The sequence below is a fragment of the Amblyomma maculatum genome, chromosome 1 (assembly GCF_055883805.1).
Source record: "Amblyomma maculatum isolate TAMU_Amacu chromosome 1, ASM5588380v1, whole genome shotgun sequence".
Lineage (NCBI taxonomy): Eukaryota > Metazoa > Arthropoda > Arachnida > Ixodida > Ixodidae > Amblyomma > Amblyomma maculatum.
In genome coordinates this window covers 330,648,609-330,670,488 of record NC_139344.1, presented here as the reverse complement: position 1 = coordinate 330,670,488, position 21,880 = coordinate 330,648,609, and the positions used below count along the sequence as shown (strand labels likewise).

At 43.5% G+C, this 21,880-nt stretch overlaps 1 protein-coding gene across 1 annotated transcript in view; it reads left to right on the top strand.

The window, feature by feature from the left end:
• Nucleotides 1–16,847: 16,847 nt before the first annotated feature.
• Nucleotides 16,848–21,880, top strand: part of LOC146207418 (glutamate receptor ionotropic, kainate 2-like) — a 123,426-nt gene continuing 118,393 nt past the window's right edge. Inside the window, exon 1 of the mRNA XM_084587224.1 lies at nt 16,848–17,418. Coding sequence (XP_084443350.1) covers nt 17,187–17,418 — 232 coding nt within the window. The 5' untranslated portion in view covers nt 16,848–17,186. The remainder of the gene's footprint in view (nt 17,419–21,880) is intronic.

Here is a 21,880-nt window from a genome sequence, read left to right as displayed (position 1 = left end):
TACAAAACGTACGTATCAGAATTGCATTTTGCTCGACGGTACACGACACAACAGTCGGCATACATTTAAAGCTCAGGGCTAAATTCTTTATATAAAATAGAAATAAAAAGGGCCCAAGCAGAGAGCCTTGAGGCACTCCCGATAATACATACATTGGAGCGGATGTCACCCCGTTCAGAACAGCCTGTTGTTTGCGCATGTGTAAATAATATTTCATCCATTCAAGACTACTTTCTGGAATGCCCAAGAATTATAATTTTATGCAAATAAGATTGTGTGTGACGACATGAAATGCTTTCAGTTAGTCAAAAAATAGCGCTTGTATTTGTTCCTGTTTGTCCAAACCGGCTGCAATGTCTTACGTGAATTCCGTTAGTTGCGTTGCACACGAAATACCGGATCTAAACCAATGCTGAGCTGAAGTAAAAAGTTTATTATTTTTTTTCTGAAAATCATTCGTCACATTGGAATACAGGACATTCCCAAGTGTCTTACAACAAACTCGCTGCCCGCGACAGAGTGTGTCGCTGTTGGTTACGAGAGAAGCGCCAACGACAATTCATGGTGACCGAAAAAGGGAACCGCAGGCATCGTGTTTCGCGCTCTGCATGTGCAACCCTAGACCCTCCGAGCCTATGCCGGAGTCATGACTTCCCTTATAAAGTGGTGGATTCATTGTGGATTGGTCTATAGTTCGAGTCTGCTGAAACAGCAGTGCGTCGTTTCTTACCCGCTTTCGTACCCAATGAACCAACACAGATTCTTTGTAGAAGGCACTGTGTAAATCAAATAGCTTGTAAGCGATTTGACGCCTCTTAAAAACGTTTTGTGCTTGAAACATTGGCCGCTCAAGGTCTAAACAACGGAACGAGCGAGTCAAACGCACGGCAGGCGACGTCTCGCATTGCGTTAGACGTATTTCAGAGCCAGCGTCCGATTCGAGTTTCTCAATGTAGTGGATGTATCCTACAGTAACGCATCGTGTTCTTCTACGACGATCTGCATCCGTAGCAGTAAGAAATGACAAGAAAAAAAAAATCACGGTCCTGAGAGATGCTTGTCTTAGTCGTTTGTTTTTGTCGTCACACCGACGGTTTGCTCTCCTTCTTTTTCCTTCGTTGTTCGCAACTGCGTTTATTCGCTACTGACGCGGACATAATAAATGCGGCTCGGCGGACACATTAGTCTTATGCCGCAACAAAGAAGCCGGCCTCGAATTGATAGCCGGGCGGGACGCCATTCATTCACGTCCCTCAGTGGAAGGCGGCTAACGGAAAGAGCCACCCTCTCTGTGCTCGAAGTTCTCGACGAACAGGGGAGAAGAATGTAAGGTGGAGGGAAATAAAAGGAGAACATGCAGGAATATGGCGTATCAAAGACTAAATAGAGAAGAACAAAAAAGTCATATATCGTTTCGAAGACATATAAGCGACTACTAACAATGCCCGTTGAACTAGACACACATAAAGAAAAAGTGAAGAGGCGAAAAAGATGGAACAAGCGTTGAAACTCGACAGAACTGTATCGTTAGGGTTACGTAAAAGTTAAACGAATGAGGATAAACGGAGAAAAAAAAAAAAAAAAAAGGCTGTGAAGTCGTTGGTGTTGGGGCCATGCCATGGACCGCGACAAATTCAAAATCAATAACTTCCTTCAATAGCGCACTTCAGGAATCAAATCTAAAACACACACAAAAAAATTTAAAAAATTAAGAATCCAACTAGGGAAGAGGAGGGGGAGGGAGTAGATAAGGGGGAAATGTGACTCGGGGGCAGCAATACGAGGCGTAGCAAATTGAAATGCGCGAATGGAAAATTCAAAGCGTGTAAAGCAAAAATAGAAAAAAAAAAACGTTCCAGCGCGGAGGAAAGATTAGAGAAAAGAGATTTGTCGGGCGATGGTGAAGGGGGTCGCAGCGCGGCCACTGCGAAACGATCAAATTCGCATTTGGCCCCAAAAGAACGCGGCGCCGATTCGTTCTGCCTTGTTGCCCCCAAAGCGCATGCTCTCTCTATGCACCTCGGATAATGACGCCTGCGCCAAGTCTACGTTCGCGGAATGTCAGCGCGTTTTAATCTGTTTTTCTAGCGCTTCACTACGTTTAGTTATTTTGCCACGAAGTTGGCACTGGACTGAAATACGTGCGTATTCCACACAATGCTGATTCACTTCCGCCGCGAGGTTTATAGATGTGCATATAGCCGCACATGAATGTGCCATATTGCATCCAATCAACTGCACACAGGGTAAAAAAAAGTGCTAACTTCCGTTAATACATTATTCGCTACAATTCATGTTGCTCAGTGCACGCTATGAAGAGTCGAGGGCAAAGATAGCAGATGATGCTTGAAAGTTTTGCTTTTTTCGCTAATTCAGAAGAGATTAAAGAGGACCATATGTGGTTGCGCAGTTGTGCGATGACGTCAGTCATAGTGTGAAAAAAAAAAAACGGAATAAAATCTGAATGGGACCAAAAAGGGGAGGTAAAGAAGGCTTATCTGCATGATAAACCTTTTGACACGAGGAACTTGTCGTCGTCTGGGCTGTGGCGGCCTCTTGGCAAATAATTAAATATGCTCTTCATGCCACACAGGAAGTACACACGTAGCGAGTAAAGACGTATTCGAGTGGTGAGCAAGATAAGGCGGTGATCTTGAATTGGCAAATATTTCGCCAAGAAATAAAAACTGCGGCTCCTCGCACACAAATCCTTAAGCCGCAGAGTCAACCTTAAGCTTCTCATAGCCCAGGTCTTTCTCCTCATATCAATTCAATTAAATTCAAAAACTTGTTTCCAACAATATGTGGAGGCCTGCAGGTGGAAAATCCGCCGTTGGCAGCATCAGGGTGCCTGATGACCGTTCAAGGCTTTTAACCCCAGCTAATGTTGACCGCACTTGTCGAGACTAAGAAAAATCAAATTGTGGGATTGATGTCTAGCACACTGAGGCTTCCCTACGTTCCTTCTTTCTTTCGTGCATCCTCCTCCCTCTGCGCAGAAGAATAGCGAGAGTGACGGTTTCGTTGTACATTTATGCACTACCGGAATGAACAAGGCCCACTATCCAGGTGCACCTTAGACGAATTTACTAGAATAGAGAGAATGTACATTATATAACTTCCTGCTATTGCAGAGACGTATTCGTTCCAGTAGCATGACGATGAAGTACTCCCTCAATGCTTTCATTAACAATCGTGTTGTAACGCTGTAGAAGTCATGTAGAAGGAGACTTCCCGGCTTCTAAGTTTCATTCGGAATTCGGGTTTGTATACTCTAAATATAGCAGCCTCAACTGGCTATTGTCGGTGATTGTATGAATGACAACTTGAATACGCAAGGTCACAGATATGCGCCTCTGTTTTTGAATGTTATTAATGTTCATGTGTCGTTACTATTAAGCTTTTGCTGATAGAAACGAGAAGGTCGGTTTAGGTTTTGCTTTATGGGATTCAACGTCGTTCCAAAGTGACCAAGGCTATATGAGGAACGCCGTAGTGGAGGGCTTCGAAAATTGCGACCACCTGGGTTTTTTTAACGTGCACACAGCACAAGGACGCCTTGCCTTTCACCTCCATTGAAAAGCGGCCGCCGCGGCCGGCATAGAGGCACTGCGAATTCCACCAGTAGCTCAATCAATAATCAATTTCAACCTCAAATTACGGCTCAAAATATGCAATGTCCGTCCATAAATTCTATCTTAAGTAAAAATACGCCCAACTGAGTCATAAGTATCAATATCACGATCTTGTTGTTTGACTCCATGTTGTTCTTGCTGTGTTCACAATGCGTTTGCGGAAAGACGTGGGTTGGACTTCTGACAAAACAGTCATATGCGATCTCATAATAAAATCAAATAGAGCGAGAAAAAAGGAAAGCCTGCATTAGCACCTGGCTGCTATAGGCTTCTTTGGCAGTAGCTAAAGATGCTTTTTATGCAAGTGATAGAGGGAACCTAGCATAAAACATAAGCCGGGGTCAAGTTCCGCCGAAGATAAATTTAAGGCTTGCGATATCAATGTTTAGCATGGTTTGGTGTGGTTTTCTTGACTTTTGGGCTTTAGAGACTGTCGCAAGGTTTGGCAAAATGTTAAACGAAGTCTTTAGTCAGTTTGGGTTTTGGGGAAAGGGAAGGCGCACTATTTGCCTCACTTCTCGGTACACATACAATGATTGTCGCTCTCGTTGGGATGTTCTGCGTCACGGCAACGAATTGCCTCTATTCTCATTCGCCAAATTTATTTTCCGACGCTGTACTTTGCAGAGTCAATGTCGTTGATGGCTGTCGGTTCTGCGAAGATAAAGAGATTAGCGCTCACTCTGGCGTTTTACAGCTGCTGGTGGTGCTGTAGCGATGGCCACGCTTGAAAAGTTTACGGTGGTAAACACATGGTTTGCGGTTTATTATCCTGCTATAAAAGTCAGTTCTGCCGAACTTGCAGCGAGAGGAGCTGCTGTTAAGACAGCCTAATAATTAGTGAACAAAAATATCAATCGCACAAGGGCATAGTAGGTGAAATAGTCAATAAAAGTTGTTGCTCTATTTTGGTTTTCAAAAATATTTGGGTTCGCTCATAACGCATCTAGAATGGGTGGGCCAATATATGAGCGATATTAGAGGTTTAAAAACTGCTCTCACCAAGCCAGTGCCCTGACGACGTGCTGTGCCGCACCTCTATGTCCGCAATTCCTGTACAAATCAGTCATAACACAAAATTTGCTTGTTCAATAAAATTCGGAATAACAAGTAAAGACTATTAACAGGCAGCCCTAGAATTTACCCACACTTGCGCTGACAAAAGCGGAATTTTCGACGTTTATTCTATAAAAAAAGCACCGCTCTATGTACAGACCTTTACGCTCACGACATATGGTCAAGAGAAACGTTGTTATACGCTAAAATAAAAAAGTTCTGTGGCGTAATCATATGTCCAGCTAAAGTTGTTTGAGTTCAATAAATCAAGTTGGCTGAGTTCCTGGAGTACGCAGCTTGACAGCTTGCCAGAAAATCAAGTGATACATCTGATGTCTATAGCTCGCTCATTTTCGACGCTTCTAATTTTGTCAGCTGTTTCTATAGTTATTTTTAGGTGAGCTTTGCTATATAAATGGAAGAACCGAGATGTTCGTTAAGATCCGGAATAAGAAAATTTGTTGAGCTTTATAAGCTGAAGTGACGTTAAACGCGACTTGAAAAGCACTCGCTGATGAGCTTAGTAGGTCCCCGAAAACATTATTAAAATACCGAGAACAGAAAACGGAGCACACGCAGTTTGAGCGATACTTACCTTCATAGTAATTTACAGCTAGACATCTGTTTAGGAAGGACATTAAATTAGATTCCTCAGTAGCCATATCCTGGATATACTGAAGGGCCACTATTTTTCGTTTTTCTGCTCACTGCGTTGTTTAAGTTGATCATGAAAACTTTAGGCTAATGTATATCGTATTGGCTAGCTCTAGTTATGATTTAATGAAATGTCGGGACTACACTCACCTTGATTTTTTCAAAACTTAAAAATATCCGTCTATTTCATTTTACAGCTTGTCTTTATCAAGACATCTTCCCTAGAGGATCGTATATATAATCTCTGACGCCCTGAAAACTTCACCACTTAATAAGTGCGAGACACTTTATCTGGCGCATGACGCAAAATATTGCGAAGTGTTTGTGAAGACGGTGATGGTGCTTTGAAAACCTGTTTTAATTTTACTTGTAAAAGGCAGCAGTCACTCATCAGTCCACTTTTACAAGCGGAGTGTTTAAAGCTTTAACTAAAGCGGATAAGTTAGGGCTGCCCTTTAGACTTCACTGCATAATTAAAATCATTTATCTCTTCAAAGCTGATCGCTTCTTCAACTAACCAGTCGACGGTTTCTTGATCTGCAGTCTGGCTCAGTAGTTAATTAGCTGGCGTTACTGGCTCTTGAATACTGTTGTCACGTGTGATGCAGCGACAGAATTGAAAGAACAGGCTGCGACTGAAATCGAAGAAGAAGAGGCTGAGAAAGCGCGAATGACGTTCCCCTGTCTGCCTGTTATACTTCTAGCTCATCTAGCATTCATTTGTGAAAAAACGCATTCTATTTATAAAAATATTCTGTGGAGGTGCGGAGTGCATCTTCCTGGATCCGCTGGCCATTCGCAGAAGCTGGCGTTTAGCAGTTTTGGCACCGAACCCACCAGAAGAAATCGTACCGCCAACCCAGGAGGCCCAGACACATTCTTCTGAACAACGCAGTCTTTGGCCAGCCCAGCGGGAACCCCGCACGTCTTCCAGTGAACCTGATGACGATGCAACCATTAGGATCCGATGCAGCAACTAAGTGTTCTTGTCCTCGGCGGGACCGCCCTGCTGTATTTTGAGGACTAAGAGGGCACTTGCACTCGGTTTGTGGACAAGATCACCAAGTGCTTCGGCAGCACCTTGGTCAAGAAGAAAAGGGTCGAACAAGTCCTTGCACAAGGAGCTCATGTCCAGGTGAGATGTCCATGAGTAGATCGAGGAAGCGCTTCAACTATATACCAGCGTGGCAATTAAAATATGCCTGATGATAATAAGGTGGGTCATCTTCTGAAGGGGATACTGAAAACGTGTACAGCTTTCTCATCAACATAGACAGCCTGGCGCCTGCAGCTGATGTGATGCAGCAGCGTCGTGCATTGAGGCACACAGGTGGCGACGGATTACACGATAGTCAGGCCGGCTATCTATTGTCACGAGTATCGCCAGCGTCGACCTTTCTAGATCCGAATACTTCATCTCAATGGTTCGACGAATCGTGTGTGAGGAGTTCACCTCTAAGCTACAAAGGAAAACTCACGATCACGGTCACCCCCGACGTCCCTGCTTTATCCATTATGAAACAGCCGACTGCATAGAATGACCTCGCCTACGATGAGCGGCACCATCGGTCAGAGTGGTCACGATCAGGCCCTCCCAATAAATATTTCAGCAAGTCAGTAAGGTACGGCCCTCCTTTCCGAATTTTCGGAACCCTTATTCCTAGGACGACCGAGAAACGCCGGTCTATTACAATTGTAACCGACGCGGACACTTCTCCAGCTGTTGTCTGCGCCGTCGATCTGCGCGTTCTTCCACACGACGCCCATCTCGTTCGCACGAAGACACGTCGTGGAAGCCGCCTGCTTCTCTTCGCCTGGCTCCTCTTCCTCGTACCGGCCGCGTTGACTCTCCTGCCTAGGAGCGCAGCTTAATTCAGTCCCCAATGCGGCCACGACGTTCACCGTCGCCTGGTCGCCTCTCCCACACCACCCAAGAAGCACACGTGGTTCGTCTCAAGCGCTGCGTTTGTTGTTGTTGTTGTTGTGCCGTTTGATAATCCGTCCTGACTTCCACGAGAACAAGCTTCGGCTGCCATCAGGAACATGTCACGTGCCGGGAAGCAACTGAGTTGAAAGAAGAGGCAGCAATTGTAAAAGAAGAAGAGGAGGCTGAAGAAGCGCGATGGGACGTTCGCCTGAGTGCCTTTTCTACCTCTAGTTAATCCAGCATTCATCTGAATAAATTCATCGCATACGTAACAATATTCACCGGGTTAACGTAACGAAGGGAATATTATACTTCTGGGAATACTTCTGGGAATGAATGAACGTATGAGTTGCTATTTCTTTTGGCAATATTTGAGTAAAGAGGACTGAAAACTGAAATAATATAATAGATAGATAGACGAGTTGATTGAATGAGACACAGTAACATGACCAGTTAAGACATTTAGTAATAGGCATAGTAGGACTAGCTGGCGCCCGCATAGTTAGCTCATACACCCAGTACATGTAGCCCAAAATCAGGCCATTGAATACAGAAAAAGAAGGCAAGACGGGTGCTAAATCTGAACTGTGTTCTTCGAGAAAAATGTATAATATATAAGCAGCTGATTTATATAAGAATATGAAACAAACAACAGATAAATGCCAGACATACAGCAAGAATTTCAAGAGGTTAATAAAGAAGAGCAGAGGTGACAATGCTTTTCATGCACATCAAGAAAAACAGCCTCCTTAGTCCTTAATATGAATTGTTACAGACTGAGCACTGACACATTCTGCCCGACGCTTTCCAGTAAGATGGGGCGCAACCAGCTCTCACGCAAGCGAGTCAAGTCTCCTGCACAGCATTCTAGTGCCTTGGAGCCTTGCGTTGCACATCTTGTTGTTGTTGTTGTTTTGTTTTTTTGCCATTATTATCTTTTAAGCGTTCAGTAATGTGTCCTGGCAGGTGTGAGCCCGTACGAATCTCTAGGGCCAAATTCTTTACCCGCCGGTGCTTATTAATGCAACGGCCTGACTGCCGAATGTACACTTTCCCGGCATTTGAATGGAATTCTCTTCACTACTTCCTTCTCACACTTTACAAAATGGTTCTGACGTGTACTACTGCCGGCCAAGTGGCCGATCGTGTGATACGAAGCAAAACAGTGAAAAAAGCTGTTGTTTTGTTGTTGTTTTTTCTGGGGACGAGGGGGGAGGGGGGGGGGGTGAATGAATACCATAGGCGCGCTGCACTCGTTAGCCACGCGTTTGAGATTATGTCCAACTTCACACTAGTCGACGAAGACCACTGCTTTGACTTCTTTTTAAAGTTATGCGTCAATCATGTTGTTTCTTTTTTCTTGTGGCAGCTTGTTTATCAAAGCTTTTGCAAATGAATTAATCCTCAAGAAAGGAAAACCTTCTTGTTTTAGCTTCGTGACCTGATCGTTGAAGCTTTCCTGCGCTTTGTGATAGCCAGACGTTCTCAGGGCAGACTCAAGGCGCACAAAGCATTTGCACTTTTTACATTTTTTTTAGTGCCTAGAATCATACCGCAACGAAGGTTTAGTGCACGTGGGTGATATTTGAAGAAAAAGCCTTTTTCCCTAAGATATCAAAAAGAGCACTGGATAAGAGAAGAGAAAGGGAAGCTTTATTTCGCAAGTCAAGGCAACGTTTTGAGAAGTGGACTTGTCTTCGTTTGGGCTCTTTCTTCTGCTCTTTTCGATACCGTGTATCCTTCTTCTTCCTCTTGTTCTACCTTGATCCCTAAAAGTTACTTGCAGGTATAAAATTGCAAACAATTCCCATAGCAAGCTCAAATGTAAAATCTAATCCTTTGGCGAGTTGTATTACCTTAGAAAGAACATCCTCCATAGTTCGTGCATAGCTCAAAATTGACTGCTTCTTTAAAACAACGAGGAATCCATAGACATATCTGAAAATGTCAAGACTCATGTCGGAAAGTGTGGGAGTGAGTATGTCAGTAAGCCATCCGTGACAGTTTATAGTAAGAAGATTGCGCTTCTTGATAGTTGATAAAAGAACTAGAGTCACCTGTGCCCTTTTTCATTGTTATTTCTTTCTTTCTCGTGCACCTGCCACTTATCTGGTTATTTTTGCACCATTTAATACAGCAGTCACCTTTTTTGTCTTGATTTTTTTTTTTTTTCATTGAAGTAACGGTTGTGAGTGCCCATCCCTGTCTTCCCTGGCTGTTTCTGTGCAGTCCTCTCTTGGCCTAAATGAACTCTAAGAATGTTCACTTAATTTATTTCCATAAACTACAAAACGTGCGTCAATATATTAAACCTAACATGCATCTTGCTCCTTTCTTATGGCATCGCCTAACTCGTACATATTCTCACTCTCAAGTTCGTAAAATTATCACTGCTCTCTCCCAGGCCATTGTGCGGCGCACCTGGGGATCTGTTCTTGACAACCAGGACGCAGATAGACGTTTCACACACACCTCTCAAAAAGCCTGATACATCATGAGAAGGTGACCTGTGGCAAGAGCAGTAGCAAATGACAAAGGAAATAAATATCGCATTGAAACAGTGGTCAGTATTTGGGACAACGCAGAGACGTTCAGCAGAAAGCGCAAAATAACTGGATGAGGCACTTACAAAAACTAGACCTAGAAACTCGTTTCTGGAGCCTGACAGGTGGAAAGCAGGCGCCTCGTCTAACCTGAGAAAGCATCGAACGTTTCTTCCCAAGAAGCTGGAAGCTACTTTCTCTGAGCCGATTATAGGCTCTTCCTTCCGCCGCCTACGCGTTCCCCTTCGGTGTACCTGTTTGTTGTTAGTTTTAAGCCCAACCAACGGTGACCGTCTTCAATAATCTTGTTTTGCGCTAGAGCGGAGTTCGAGTGAGATTTGTCGATCTTTCTTCTCTTTTGTGTCTCTACGGCGGGTGGCCTCGACGAAATACCAGTGGTTGGCTCCCGGCACTTTGGCTTTTGAAAACAAGTCTAGAGGCTAGGCCGGTACTTCGACTACCAAAAAAAAAAAAATCGCACGCCAGTTTGAAAACTTCTGAAGCTTCCGGTTTTGCCTTTATTTGTGCAAAGAGCTGAAAAAGTTCTCTTTGTGCGTGTGTGTATTGAATTCACGAAGGTGTGCATAGAACTGTGAGCACAACGACAGCATCCTGAGGTTAACAAGCAAAGCACAGAGAGCTGAGAAAAGACGGTCAATCCTTTAATGACAAAGAAAGGAAATATGCAACGCACATTGCAACTGTTTTGACTGCCTGGTTCTAGAAGCCGCAAGTGCTTAGCGCTGCATGAACCAAAAATAGCGAGAAAGGAACCGAAATAATAGGAGAAAGGAATAGGGTTCGATTCCCAGGTTTGATTCCCATCCCAACACTGAATTCCAAAACAGCTGCCGAGTTAACAGTTCCTGCCGACTCGGTCATGTCATGCAGTCTTGTGACGTCATACAACCCATCGACCGAGCATGCAGTGCCCGGTTACGTCGCCTGCCAACTGCCATCAACCAGATGCACTAAAAGATTTTTCTCACAACATCGATGCCGATGCCGGATTTTCTGAAGAAATGGACATTTGACACTATCGTATTGAAAGGCGAGATGAAAACAGGATAGTATATGTTTTGGACGATCGCGATACTCGGTAATATGAAATTTGAGGCCACCGCCCCCCGTCGCAGAAAATCTGCTGCCTACGTTGTCATCGGTGTGAGGGAGAAGCATGCATTCGTTCTGTTCAATCGAAAGCATATTCAATCGAAAGCTTGTTCAATCATCAATTCAATCAAGCATGTTCAAAGCATGTTCAATCGAAAGCATATTCCACTGTGCTTCCAGTTGAGGAGGGTCACCTAGCACCTAATTGAAGACATTTTTCGAAGACGCCTTCAATCATAAACAAAAACAAACTTCATCTTCCAGCGCAGCAGCGCCGGGAATTTGATGCTCGCATGATAATATTAAAATTCGGAAGGCTGTATTTCAACAGGATTGCTAAAAGATTCTTGGCAAATTACTTCGCCTTCTAGCTGTGCTGAGATGGATCTACCGAAGCTATAATGGTAACTTTATGTTAAAAATGAGCACAAAGATTTTGCTCATCCTACAGAGGATTCGAGGTTGCTGAAAGTATTTTAATAAACGGCGAGATAGTAAATCCTGTGATCCGAATATTTTTAACGTAGGTCGTACACGTGGCAGGTTCTGCAGACTCCTCTGATGTAGTTGCCAGTAAGCACGGAACAGAACGACTGAGCCGATATGCTAAAACAGCTGACAACACATACTGAAGCTCCTGATACATTATCTAAACAGATGTTCTTTACTATCACTGTCCAACGACTACCATTCCTGTTATCGCACTAGATCCCTTGCATGCCTGTTACTCGTACTTCGCATCGCAATATGTTTTTGAGAAATCTTTAAACGCGAAACCGAAAAATCTGCGATAAGCATTCCGTCCCCATCTTTTATTGCAAAAGGCGAGACTAAAATGCAGGGAACGAAAAAGGAGAAAATAAAAAGTGCCACTCTTTCACTTGGCCCACTTTCGAAATAAGACGGACAAGAACAACAAAAAGGGGGAGACTAACGGAGAAGGATGTCATGGCGGGCAATTGGTCAAGGAAACCTGCCCACAATCGGTTCGTTTATGTTCCTTGACGCTCGGAAGCATCACGCTCTAAAAACAAACCCCGGCCGACCATAACGCTTGTAGCGGCCCCGGGGAAAGACGGAACACGGGTGGCCTTCGCAAAGCTAACATTTTGCTTCGTTTACGGCAGCCCGCTAATCCCGCTCACAAAACGCGCGTCTGGTCTGAACGAGCACCCGTGGCCGGACGGGAAGCAGCCGAGCTTCCTTCTTTTCGGTCAGGGTTATACGAGTGCCAACGGAGTGGACGCGTTTTGCTTTGACCATTCAGACTTAGCCCATTTAAGCCAGGGTCAAATAGAAGAACGCTAGAGCAGAGCCTCTTTGATGTGACATTTACAGCTTGAAGATGTTTTCCGAGACGATAATGTGTTTAGTGTTGCTAAAGGTTTTCAATTGTAAGATCATCGGCTTGTGCAAATAGGTATTACTCATAGCTAGTTGCTTGCTATGCTCACAACGGATATACCATCAGGAACGAGGTGTAATGGGTATGAACGTCGACAAAATAATTCACTAATTTCTACATGCCACGATTGTATTTGTAGAATACGAAATATTACGACAAAAATAGCCTAATAAATGTGTGCATGGGGGGGGGGGGGGGGAGGGGGGGAGTAACGGCTTTTATTGCATCGTTCCCTATGTACGGACAGCATTATTATTGTATTATTGTTATCGATGGAAACTAACGACGACATCAGTGCAACGCCACGTGACCACTGTACGAACACTGGCCCGCATGAGTCCGAGTACTGCTCCCTTGGCCCGAACCAATCTCTACAGGGCCAGGCTGGTGGCTTGAAATGAGCCCTGAGCAAGTTATGGTGTTTTGATCAAGGCAGGCGGAAATGCGCTTAAAAACTCACGTAGATTTTGCTCCTTTTATGGGGATTTAAAATAGCGGCATGGAGGAAAAAGAGAATATGCCTCTTTATTAACATGCATAGCGCGACTTCACGCAACGACCGACTAATTTTGCCGAACATTCAGCACAAACTGGACAGTAAAAGTAAATTTCTGACGAGACCTTGGATAGGTTCGGTCGTAATGTGCTAGAGATTTTTTCTCACATAAAACTCCCTTCCATTCCAGAAAATGTCATGCACGCAGTTGACAAGCACTCGTTTGTGTGATATGATTCGCTCGTAATAGTCATTTTGACATACAGCCGAACTTGCCCATAAGCTACGAGAGACGCCGCAGTATTTTTATAAGATAGGGTTCTTTGACGCGCACTCACAACGCATATCATCAACGTCATCATCATCATCATCATCATCATCAGCCGGAATATACCAACTGCATGGCGAATGTCACTCCCATACTCCTATGCTGGCTGTATCCACTTGACCCTTGCGAACTTCTTAATCCCATCCACCAACCTAACGCCCCGCCGCCCCCTGCTAGGCTTTCCTTCTCATGGAATTCAATTTGTTGCCCTTAGCGACCATCGGTTATACATTCTTCGCACTGCATGCCTATTCGTTTTTCTTGACTTCTACTAGAATGTTATTAACTAGACTTCTACTAGAATGTTATTAACCCACGCTGCACGCTTTCTATCTCTTCCCTTTACACTTTTCATTTTCCGTTCCAATGCTCTATGTGTTGTCAGTAACTTAAGTAGTCAGCCTCCACGCTTCAACCCCATAGGTGAGTGCAGGAAGATGAAATTGTTATATACTTTCCTCTTGAGTGATATCGCTAAGCTGCTGGTCACAATTTTTTCGAGTGTTTTCCAGGTGCGGTCCATGTCAATCTTATTCTCCAAGATATTTCCCTTTCGTGGTCCGGATCTGAAGTGCGGACCTGTCTTAAGTAGACATATTCGCCTGCCACTCCCAGTGCTTTGTTACCTAATCTGAAAGCCAGCATACGAACGCTTGATTCAGGCGTCTATCGAACTGTATTTGGGTGCCGTTCAGAGTTTGATACCGCAACCTTAGTTTTAGCATCAAAATAACATAGCCAATGCCACCGCAGCTGGCAGCCCTAATTTTTGACTCATTTGACATTAAAGGTAAGTTTCTGGTGAGACCTTGAATAGGCCCTGACAAAATGTACAAGGGGTTTATTTTCACTTAAAACGCCCTTGCATTGCAAGAGATGTCATGAAGCCATGTAACTTCGTTTGAATTTTAAATTACTTACAGAGCTCTGAAGCGATTACGGCGTGCATAATATTTGTATCTTGTAAAACGTTTCATTTCACTTCATTTGTATCTCTTGAAATGCCCCCTTTCAGAGGCATTCTTAAGTAACTTGTCACATTACTTAACCTTGGCACTTGCTTTCTTGCTTCTGCTGCAGTACTGGCAGTGTCGTATATCTCATCTAGAGCACCATCGAGCTAAGTTATGTTTGTCATTCCGTAAAAGCGCACTAAAACACCAGTACGCTAAAATGCCACCAGAAAGTAAGGAATTAGGCACCTTTTGTTAAACAAATGTGCTTTGAAGTCATAAATCATCACCAAGCCAATGAAAAGGAGGGACTGTAGTCGCTCGAGAAGTAGCTGGGTCACAATTTTACTGCTCTTTTCAGGGACGGAAGAAGGGCTGTCGAAGTGAAGTGTCTCGGTCTGATTCGCACTTCCCTGGCCACCTCCAATGTCCGTAGATGCCCAAGCCCGAGGGAAGGCTTTAAGTTTACTTTAGACTCCAGCACAGTGCAATTTTTCCTGCAGCCGCGAACGTTACTCATTGGTTGGTGTGCAGTCTTTGTGGGTCTGCTTCTGAGCTGTGTAGTGACGCTGATTTAGCAATATTGGAGGTTGTTTTCATTGGAGAGCGTAGTACAAAAAATCTTCTTACCATCAAGAGATTCAGAACACTGGAAATGCATTACATGCCGCACGAAGGGGTTCGTAAGCAAACCCCCTGGACTCTACACTTTTGACAAAGACTGTACATACTGAGGTACTATAGTGACACACATTTTAACGGAAGTAGGAACTGAAAACCGGTCACCATGACTTTATAAACCAGTCTGAACTCATGCATTTATGCGTGTATTCGGAGACGAGTATTGGTATGCTCGTATTTGAATTCACAACTCACAATTATTTCGTGTATCTTCGATCTGACGGGCATACGGCTGACATGAGTAAATAAGCAGGACAACGAGCCTCTATGCGCAGCTGGCATTACCACCGAGGAAGAAAAGGCTAGACGCACTGTTTTCTCCCCGACTGCAGCACTACTCAACTTCTAAAACGCGGAACTTATTATTTTAAAGTTATAAAAAAAAAAACGCTGATGCGCAAAGACATCAGTTATTACATGCCGTAAAAAGAAACAGGACCTGCCATATGTACGCTGTTTATGTTGGTATTCACAGATAGTATAATCGCATATCGGTACAGAGGTATAGTATTTTCCATTCAATTCTCTGAAAATTGTTTGACTTTGTAGCATTGATGAAGAACGGTATGTTCTTCTTGTTTTAACTTTTTTTCCCCTCATGACGCCACAGTGGGTGGCGATGCCCATATTGACAGCAGCCTTAAAAATATTAAAAAAAGAAAAAAGATATATCGGCCGCAGCGTACTCCCCATGCTCGTTGCTGTACTGGTTTGACAGCGTCTGTTTTTTGTATCTCAGAACGACGCGAACATTATGCGCGCCGAGGGGTCTTGGATGCACCAGAAGGAAAAAGCTACTACAGAGAAGATACGCGTGCCCTTGTTCACCGGTGGCGCAGATCCAAACAACTCTTTCGAGATTGGGATGGAAATTAATAGGGTTTCTAGAAATGTGGCTGTAGTGCACCTGAGAAAAAAAAAATAGGAGGATTTCTTTTTGAACACGCCTCGTAGTATTGGCATGATGTGAAAAAAAAAAATAAATAAATCACCATAAATAAACGGATAACTATGTTCCTTTTTTTTTTTCAATTACTACAGTAGTCTTCATCACAGCACACTGTATTTCATTTCGAAGCGTACCGCTCTATGCTAGCCATTGATTAGTGATAATGTCAGAAGAGTAAAGAGGACAGAATCACAGGCGGGTCACCACTCTGAAATTCTAACCTCACGTGTTCGGAATTTAGCGGCTGGTACTTTGTATACTATTTTCAATGCCCCCCCCCCCCCCCCCCCCCCCCCCTTCCCCCGCCTCCGCCTCTTCCTCCCGTTTCATCCCATAAAGAAATGCACAGCGCCAAATCCTGGACTGCTGTTATTAACGCCAACCCCGGCCTTCGTTTCGTCAACTGTGCGTTCAGCAAGGGATGCCGCAGGCACCGATGCCACATTCCTCGACTACAAACTCTCACTGCGAGGCGAGCAAAAAGCTGTCGCGCCGATGCCGGCCTCCTAAATTCAGAAGGACGAGCCCGGGGCTCAGATGCTCGAAATAACCAGGCGTCCTTACTTTTCACCGTCTATTTTTCTTTTCCGCTGTCTCTCCGTCCTCCTCGCACCAGACAACAGTTTGTGGCCCCACCGGTATATTCATGCGGACCACCATCCTTACCTCCCCCGCGTTACACCCTCTCCGGTGGTGCTGTTTTTAAGGATTTCCTCCTTTCTCAGTCGGAGCCGTTCCGAACCCCTAAAAGAAACGTAGAGAAAAGTTTGCGCGCTGACGTAAACCCAAGAAAGTAATGTTCCGTCCGCAAAACAAACACAACATCACCGCCACTTTGGCCCTACCTTCCCTCTGCCAAAATGGCTACCGAACCCACCGCATCAGCGCCCTCCCCCGGCGTTTTATCCCACTCGGCAAAGGCTAGCTTGAAGCAGCGTCAGCCTTTTGATTCACTGCCAGCATAGAAAAGGGAAGTCATGGGGTGAGGAGGGGGGAGGGGGGGGGGGAGTAGAAGGAGAGGGTAGTTGCCGCAGTGAACGACGGGAAGCATATCCTCTGGCTCGGCTCGCAGCGGGCGCGACGAAGGGGGGCCGGATTTTTTTGTGATCCCGAGGAAGAAACTTTCTCGGGCTGCGAACCCGTCGCGTATTAATTGAACTTGGTTCGATCGCGTAAACCTCAAAGCAGGCAGGACGGAAGTGGAGGGAGAGAACTATCGTGTTTGTGTATGTGCGGGCGGGCGCGTGTTCTCGTGTGCTTTGCGGCACGGTAATCGACGGCGGACGACCATGATTGGGTGATTGGGTCTCGTTTCGCGGGAGGCGATACGGAGTGCGTGCATGCGTGCGTGAGTGTGGAGAGGAGAAAGGAGAAGATCGTTGTGGGCCGTACGCGTCCTTCCCAAACTTTGTGCCCGCCGCCCACGTCACCGTTATTGGAGGTGAGATGGGTGCCTGCATCGTCGATTCCCCTCCCACGTGGTGCCGGTTGGGATACGTCTGGCTTCTGTTCACCTTGGCGCGGTGTGGTGAGGTCGCCGCTCTAACTAACGACACGGTGACGATCACCGAGGCCACCACGGTGTCATTTGTCGATGCGGGGCCAAGGTTGGACGATACGCTGTTGTACCTTCGGGATGCGGACAGCGAAGACCTCAAGGATAACGTGATTCAAGTTGGTGAGTGATGGGACCCTCGCGTTGTATCTCATGCGTCTAGGTTGACAAGCTCTAACAAATAAATAGACTTATCTGTGTCGTAATATTGAAAGAAAAAAAGAGAGAAAATGACATGCTTGTGACTTCACACCATTCAGTAAGGCGAAAAATGAGGTCGCAGGCAGGAGTAATGCAGTTAAACTAAATGTGAGAATCTACTGCATTGAAGCCAGTAGTTTATTATTGTTATTTATTTTTTTTCATTCATAATTTGACGTTTACATTAACAAACTTAAGAGAGGCCGGAGCTTTTCCCGGGTACGTTCAATCTTAACTTTGAGTTGTCTTGAATTACTTTTTCTTTTAATATTCGAGAAATTTATGCACTACGACATGCCAAAGGTGGAAGTAGTTATGTCCTAACCATTTTAGTATGACGAAAAGAAAACGGAAAACAATACAACAGTGAAAAGCCTTTTAGTTTCGCTGTTGAAAACGTTCCGAGATAATAATAATAATAATAATAATAATAATAATAATAATAATAATAATAATAATAATAATAATAATAATAATAATAATAATAATAATAATAATAATAATAATAATAATAATAATAATGTATATAGTTTACTTCAGATTTATTAGGTGAAATGCCTCTGTTCAATCGTTCATATTGAGTACCAAACTGTGAATTCGGTGTTATCAAATATTGTCCGGCATAAAGCATATCGGGATTGGGTTACTAAAACTACTAAGATGTTATTTACTGCACACAATTATTTTCACAAAGCTAAAGTATTTTTCTTAGAAATACAGCACCATGCACATCTCCAATACTCATCAAATTTTGTTTTTAATGGTAACAAAGCGTAAACACTGCACCAAGACAGGGTGATGATGACTGCACGGTGAGCTGCAATGAAGCCAGTTTTCATACTGGTTTCAAGAGATGTCTCCTGAGGTTTGCGAATTATACTATCTTGCAGGCATGCATGCATGAGAGAGTTTATATCAAGATTGACTCTTAAATGCTTCCTTTAGAACACGACGTTACGATTACGCGAAGCTGTAGTGTTACTGCTTAATTTTTATGCGTACCTCCAAGAGCAGCAAATTGGGCCAGTGTGTCAATAACGTTTATGCCCTTTGCACAACATCAGCCATTTTTTCAACAAGAACATACTTCCTCGACGTATGCCCTTCTTAGCTTGGAGAGGAGGAGGGAAAAACTTTATTGAGACACAGTATTAAGTTTCGAGAATGTCTTGCACCAGAGTCACCAAGGCCAACTGGTTCATCGGCTGGTCCGAGGCTAGCCAAGCCAGCCACGTTGGAGAAGAAGGGTGTGGAAACTAAGGAAACTGAATTGCAACTGGGCAGAAGAAAATGCAGCGTTTTAAATGAGCATATGGCTCAGGAAAATTCGGGCATGGGGAAGAGTGTCAGAAAAATTCGAGCAGGAGTGGGGATTTTACTTAGGGTGCATGCTTCGGAGACTGAATTATTGCCTAGCGAGAGAGCTTGAAGAAGCTGGGAAAAGGATAGAATGGAAGCCCGAGCCCGAGGAGGACCTGTCGAAGTTAACCTTGTAGTTAATGTCGACCCTATAAAGTTAGTGCATTGTGTCCGAAGTAGACATGAGAGTACATAAAAACTTGAAAACTACCTAGGCGTAATTACTACAAGCAGTTAAATAAACAAAGAAATGTGCCCAGTAGGAAGGGCAAGAAAGGCATCAGCGCGCCCCTCGTTTACCGCTAACTAAACCAGGATAGGTGAGTAACGTTGAAAAGTGGAAACCTCGACAGCCCGCGCTGCAGTGCTTGAAACGTTCGCGCCAGTGGAACTCGGCACCAGCCCAAGGATAGCGGCACTCAGTGGAGCGAGCTGTTTGTCAGTGGGCTGTTTTGGCATCGGTGCCTGCCATAATTTTTTTGTGTTCGAATTGTCTCCCGACTTGCTGCATACGATGCGGAACCTAGTTTTTAACTTCCTAAACCTCGCAACTAGACAGCGCACGCAACATCCCCTTTTTTGTGTCATTCTTTTTGTGTGTGGGGTCTAACCTAGCTGTGCACTAAAGTTCACGAACTATGTTCGCAGGTAGCGTTGCTATAGCACCGTTGCGCCAAATTGAGACTGCAACAGGGAAGGGGTGGGTGGAAGGGGGGGGGGGGGGGGCTTACCTTTAGATTTAGCGGTGACAATCTGCTCCCGTCGACTTATATATGCTGCTTGAAGGCTTGATAGGTATCCGCTAATTTTACTCCAGTTTTGTCCCATCCGGGCTCCTATACCAGTAACGTGAAACCATACTGAAATAATGACATCCGTCATTCTAGATTTAGCGAAGCTGGTCGTTAAGTTGGAGGCTCTGAAGGATCTTTATACTTTGAGCATCTGCTGTGACTCGAGACAATTTTTACTTCTCCTGAAATAAATGAAAACCTGCTTGAGCGAATAGCGACCAGAAAAGCGTACGGGAGATCCAGTTCAAAAGCAGTTTCTGCACTGCATCACTGCATATTAAAGCTTGTTTTTTTGTTTTTCTTAATCTGCAGTCGACCACAAAAGAAATAAAAATATATATTTTGCAGGAAAACAGGAGGGTGTCAAAAAAGGATAGAGCAGGTAACGCTGCCGTGTAGCCGTGTTTCTTCCTTTATGGAATCATGTTGTATAGCAGAAGATTCTTCTAAGACTATGAACCAAGGAGCACAGCCTAATGTTTTGTATAGGCTATCTTCCCTTTAATCTTGTCGCCTTTAAGGTCTTCGTTTGAAACGCATTTGTATTTCTTGTTACTTCGATATGTTGAATGAACTGTGCAAATAAAACCAGGGTATGCTACTGAAGCTTCGCTAATTCCTAAGCATATGAAGATGACAAAACGATGACTCCACGTTATCAACAATAATTTCATAACTTGTCTGATAAAGGCACGTACTATATCGATAAACCGGGAAACGAAAACCTGCGCACAAAGTATCACCAGTTATGCTTAGCATAACAAAAAGCAAGTATGCAAAATATTACACAAAACAAAATGTCATAATCAGTTCAATTTTACGTGAAAATAATGGACACTATTTTGCATAGTATAACATGACATAGTCTGGTGTGGTACATAATATGATATGCTATGGTATAGTGCGATATAATATAATATAATATAATATAATATAATATAATATAATATAATATAATATAATATAATATAATATAATATAATATAATATAATATAATATAATATAATATAATATAATATAATATAATATAATATAATATAATATAATATAATATAATATAATATAATATAATATAATATAATATAATATAATATAATATAATATAATATAATATAATATATAATATGGTATTTCATGGCGTGGCGTTGTATGACATGATATTTGGTGTGATATGGTATATAATATGAAATTCTGTGGCGTGGTATGATACGGCATGGTGTGCTTCTAAATGATATGATATGATGTTGTATGACATCGTCTAGTATGCTATGCTTTTATATCATATGGTGCTATGTGGTATGGCATGGTGTTTGGGCTTTAAAGTCCCAAGTCTTCTTATGAGAAAAGCTGTAGTGTAGGGGCTCTGATGGATATCGCCTTCGGATTCTCTTACGAGCACTGGAATGAAACAACACGCCGATGCATTTGTGTCAGAAGCCGAATGAAAACACAATAACAGAAAGAGCCCCGTGAGTCATTTCCTTCAGTAGGTCGTGCTTAGGTACCATTAGCAGCGTAAGGAAAAACACTTTTTTTTTTTTCTCTGTGACACTCAAAGCTAAATTTCTTCCATTGCAGCGCCACATGGTTGCAGTTGAAAAGCACACTTTTAAACGTCATAAAATTCCTTGCTGAACGAAATGAAATCACAATGGTTTAATGAATGGATGCCTTCTCACAAGTGCCTCTTATAGAACTTTTGAACACAAGGTGGCTCCAGATGTATTCAAAGTAGATAAACGTAGCTACCATGCACGTCAAGTTAGGCTATAGCTTACTTCCTTTACTCTTCGTTTACACATCACTCTGAGAGCCTCACCACTTGTATTTTGGCTCGTCGTAAATACCAGTATATTGCAGAGAAGACACACCTATCAAGGGATCACGGCATTATCAAATGGTTTCGTACATACTTGCCGCTTCATCAAGAGCAAGAATAGGAGGTACTGCTGAGAAATGGAATTTGCAGTCGTATGCACTTGATGGTAAAAACCGACGTCTTTGAAAGAACATCATACGAAGTTGGCAAGGCTTCTGTCGCGTGCATGAATTTTTTTTTGTTTTACACAAAGGAGATCTGTACGGAGGACAAAAGCGTCTTTATGAAACATGGAACAAATAGATCACGAATTTTAGGCAAGATAGTGACACAGAAAAGGAAAGAGCATACTCGTAATCGGAAAAAATCGGCACGTGTGGGGAAAACGAAAAACGGCACCTGAAATAAAGG